This window comes from Guillardia theta (assembly GCF_000315625.1).
Source record: "Guillardia theta CCMP2712 unplaced genomic scaffold GUITHscaffold_76, whole genome shotgun sequence".
NCBI lineage: Eukaryota > Cryptophyceae > Pyrenomonadales > Geminigeraceae > Guillardia > Guillardia theta.
The window spans coordinates 129973-134667 of NW_005434598.1; the positions used below are offsets into that span (position 1 = coordinate 129973).

The 4695-nt window shown below is 52.8% G+C and overlaps 1 protein-coding gene across 1 annotated transcript; it reads left to right on the forward strand.

Annotated features, from left to right (window-relative positions):
• Window positions 1–320: 320 nt before the first annotated feature.
• Window positions 321–4477, forward strand: GUITHDRAFT_143541 (hypothetical protein; the record flags this gene model as incomplete). Its single annotated transcript, XM_005826259.1, has 8 exons — window positions 321–3068; window positions 3115–3166; window positions 3214–3350; window positions 3405–3458; window positions 3664–3864; window positions 3917–3975; window positions 4030–4206; window positions 4456–4477. The coding sequence occupies 8 exons, from the start codon at window positions 321–323 to the stop codon at window positions 4475–4477; spliced, it is 3450 nt and encodes a 1149-aa protein (XP_005826316.1).
• Between the last annotated feature and the right edge of the window lie 218 nt (window positions 4478–4695).

Genomic DNA, 4695 nt, shown 5'->3' on the forward strand with positions numbered 1-4695 from the left:
ATGCAAGGAAGAGATTGTGCTGAGATGTATATCTGTTGATGATCATGTATGACAGATCGGTAGTGTTCATCTGATCCGCATGTCCAAGTCGAAGAGAGCCAAGGGCTGGGAAATACAAGATCCTCGAGCCGGGCGGAGACCATGAAAACTTTCAGCGGTTCTCAGGCACGAATGGCCGATCGCAGACGATGAAGGATGGAGGAAGTAGCAGGAGACTGACAATGGTTGGAGATCTTTCAGGCTCTGATCTTGTTTCTGGGTGGACCATGAGTTACAACTACCCGTAGCACGACCCTTCAATTCCTTCACGTCTGCGCTCGATGTTGGCACGGCTCATTCTCATCGCGCTGATGGCGTGTGCAGCTGAAGGATACTTGCTGCATGACGAGCTGTCGACCAAGATCAGCAGGATGAAAGCAGGCATCGCTCGGATGGATGAGTTTGAGATGCCAGTCAGCAAGAGGATCATAAAGTACAAGCTCAAGATCGCCAAGTCAGAGAACGACATCTCGGAGTTAGCAACGTTCAGCTTCGACTCTGAGTTGTCAACAAGAGCCAAGAGGAGCCTTTCAAGGGATGACAACCATGCTGAAACCTTGATCGTCACGCAGTACTTCGCGGCGAAGCAAAGAACACAGACGCTGTTGGCGGAGTTGAAACGGGAGGAAACTCTCTTGGAAGATTTGCGGAAGCAGATTTCTCATGATTCATTGGGAGAGAAAAGCAGAGAGAGGAGAAGGGAGGAGACGGCAGATGACGGTCATTCACTAGTCAATAGTGGACAGCAAGGAGGACTGTCGCAGTACATTCCGAAACAATTCCGAAAGAAGGAAAGTGATCTGTTGCCGAGAGTTGAGAATGCATGGGGAGGACCGGTCCCAATCGATCAACATGTTCAAGAGCAAGGAAAAGGAGAAGAGCGAGCACAGGACAAACTCGTCCAGAAGCCCGCATCATCGGCATATCAAGTTCCAATGAGAACAGCGGAATCTGACTGGAATCCCGCGGAACAAAAGTACGAGAAGTCGAACGAGCAAGATGCGAAGAGATCGTCTGTTTCGCCTGACAAGAGCATGATCAAAACTTTGCCTGCTGTCAATCAGATTTCCTCTCCTCACCGCAAACAGAAAGCTTCCAATCCGTTCAAGGAGAAAATCTCACTCACGGACTACGCAAGCTGGTCCAATCATGCTAAGATCAACTTGCACAAGTTCTGGAGAGCAACAACAAATGATCAGCACAAAGTCAATCGAGCTGTAAAGTCCGAAGAAAACAGTCAAGAACAGTATCGATTCTACTACCTGGCATGTTTGCTCGACCCCAAGTTTTCTCACGGGAAGAAATCCCACGAAGAGCGTTCAGAACATGTCAAGGCTCTATCGCCTCCCACAGAGATGGAGAGAGCTGTCCCTACTCAAGGAGACAAGGAGCAGAGCAAGGGAGAGCAGAGAGGGGAGGGGGGAGAGGAAGAGGGGGAGGCAGCAGTGCAGGTCAGGGTCGAAGTGAGCTCTACCCTGCCATGCCCATCGCCTGGTGGAGGTCAGTTCACAAGAGCAGAGCAGAGGAGGAGTTCGGGCGAGTCGTCAGCTTCGCAGTCTGCTCGCCATGATCGCAAGGGAGGGAGGAAGCAGCAACATCTCGCCAAGGGCCTTCAGTTCACGGGACACGGCGAGTACCACCAGATCGAATGGCCCAGGATCAACTCGACGGTGCTGGAGGAGGAGGAGAAGGGGGAGGAGGAGATGGGAGGGAAGCCCAGGGAGAAGGCGGGGGATGGCTCAAGGAGGAAGCTTGAACTGCAACCTACGGCAAGGATGACAAGGAGTAAGCAGGAAGGAAGGGGCAAGGGGGGCGAGGGAAGGGTGAACACGAGCAGGATCACAGCGGGGTCAGCGGCGGAGAGGAGGAGAGAAGAGGAGGACGAGGTAGAGGCGAGGAGGAGGGAGAGAGGGGAGGGGAAGCAGAGGAGGGGGAAAGAGGATAAAGCTACAAGTCCCCCGAAAAGTGCAAGGGAGGGAGGAGAGAAGGAGTCGCTCAACTTTAGCTCTTTCGCTCCCCCTCCTGCAGCAGCAGCGATGTCTCCTGCTCGTGACCCTTCCAAGAGTCTGCAGAGGATCCTGGGGAAAGTTGTCAGGACGTTGATCAAGCCGGAGAGAATGAAATCTGTGCAGGCAGCAAACAAGCCCGAGGATGTTGGGACTGAGCTTGCCCGACCTAGAGGAAGAGAGAGTTTGGTGGAGGAGCAAGGCAATTTGACTGCAAACGTCTCTATTGACGTGTCGATCTCAACTGCGGAGAATACATCAGCATGTTTTGAGATTGAGAACAAGGTCAAGGAGAAGCTTGTTGAGGACAGTTCCAAGGTTTCAAGCGTCAGTGTTGCTAATGTTACATCCGCTTGTTCGGCAGTTGAGCGCGTGTTGCTCGAATCGAACACAACAGTCCAGCAACTTGCCGATAGGAACGAAGACGTTCTGAGCGAAGCAAGCAGGGTGCAAGGAGACATCGAACGAGTCCTCCTTCAGTCAAGGTTGTTGGAAAGTCTCATAAACTCCAGTGCTGCCTTGCCTTCAAACATGACAGAACTCTCTTGGCTAAACCTTGCAGACAACCTTGCACACCTCCAACAAGTGAACTTCGGAGCAAGTGAGATCGTGAGGGCTCCACAAGAACTACCAATGGAACCCAGCAAGCTTGTCGACCAGGGATCGGACCTTGAGGAGACATGCAACCTCTCTTCCTCTCTGCCAACAACACCACGCGGTCCTGGTCACAGCGTGAAGACTGAGAAACGTTTCTTCTTCTTCCGCCGTACCGCTGCCATTGAAGCCAAAAGTCTCAACACCTCCCTCCGTCCCAAGAGCATACAGGCTGCTGTTGCTGATGGCGAGGAGGAGGTACAGAATGCCTTGCGGTTTCGACCTGCTCCGCTTCTGCACGTTTCATCTCCCGCAGAGGCTCAGGCGAGCTTCACAGAGGTGAGGAGGAGGATAGAAAACGAGAAGATCAGAGAGAGAGAGCAAATCCTTGAAGAGTCGAGGAGCAAGCACAAGCACGGAGATGTGAAGGTGAAGAGAGTTTGAATCGTGGGCTCGTGTTGAGCATTTTCAGCAGAGATTTGACAAGCAGGACATCAACACCAGAAATCAATTCTTGAGATCTCAAGGTGCCTTGTCGAGCTTTTTTGTCTTGGTTGTTACTTACGTTGAACAGATCATTCGGCAACGGCAGCGCCAGAGAGAGTTCTGAGCTCAGTTGGGATCATATTGCATCATGCCGACAATGGTGAAGTTTGGATAGAGGATGCGAACAAAGATCCTTTTCTGCTCCATCAGTCGCGATATGAGCAGGTCATCCGACGTTGCAACATGTGCTTGACTTGTGAATGTTGTTTTGCATTGCAGTCTGAGCAAACTGATGAAGAGGCGGAGAATGGTAGGAAACAATCTCTCAGCAAGGTACTCTACCCTTGTGCTTACCAACACCATCCGTTCCCTCCACATCCTCCTCCCCTCCTCCCTCCTCCCTCCTCCCTCCTCCCTCCTCCCTCCTCCCTCCTCCTTTCTCCCTCCTCCCTCCCCGTCCTTCTTTCCAAAATCTCACCCATCCAACAACATGTGAACTTCTCTCGAGCACATCAATCCTCACATGTGTTCTCCACAGAATCATTCTCTCGCACGCACAACAAGAGTACTTGGTCCCCTCCGCAGTCACAGCGGTTACATCGGTATCCTCCTCGACCTCGACCACACCACCATCTACGGGCAGGACGGGAACGATCTCAGCATCGCCTTTCAACTCAACGGTCTTGATTTCAGCGCTCTTTGTAAGCTCTACACACACCTTCTCAACCCGCAAGTGAAGGTGAAACAACAACATGAACATCCTTGGAGCATTGATCAAACTCCCCGCCCAGGACCTGCTGGAAAGAATCCGCAAACTCGGCTACATGTTCGAAGTCGCTCTGTACACAAGGTAACGATCTTGTTGCTCCTATTTCCACCATTTCACATCCTCCCCACATCGCAGGCGCTCCCATCTCCTGTCCTACATGTCCCTCCTACGTAGACGAGTGATCAGCCTCAAGTGGAGGGAGGACTGGCACTTCGGCAGCAGCCATTGTCTCATCCCCAGCAATATCTCGTCTGCTGAAGAAGTGCTCGAGACGTACCGCGGAGTTGCTCTCATGCCTCAGGTGATCAGTTGGTCAGAGGGAGCGAGAGCGGGAGAGGGAGAGGGAGAGAGGGAGAGGGAGAGGGAGAAAGGGAGGGGGAGAGGGAAAGAGAGAGGACGCAGACAAGGAGGAGGAGGAGGGAGGGAAGAGGGAGGAGGAGGTAAAGGTGGAGCAGAGAGGGTCAGGGAGGAGGACGAGAACCAGGGCAAGGACCAGGAGGGGGAGGGAGAGGAGGAGGAGGAGATAGACGAGGAGGAGGAAGAGGTGACGGTGGTTTACAGGAGAAGCAGGATCTTCACATGAGTCTCAATCGCCTCTTGGCTGCTCGTACTGCCATAAAGGACATGCTGGGACTTGAAGTTGCCCCGAATGTGATCTTAACATGCCAAGACAAAGACGTCCTTGCTGTCTCGAGGTCAACTACACCTCCTCCCGTCCCCCTCCTCATGCAAACTCTCCTCCTTTGTTCCTCCTCTCCTCTCCACTCTCTCCTCCTCCTCCCTCCCTCCTCCTTCCTTCTC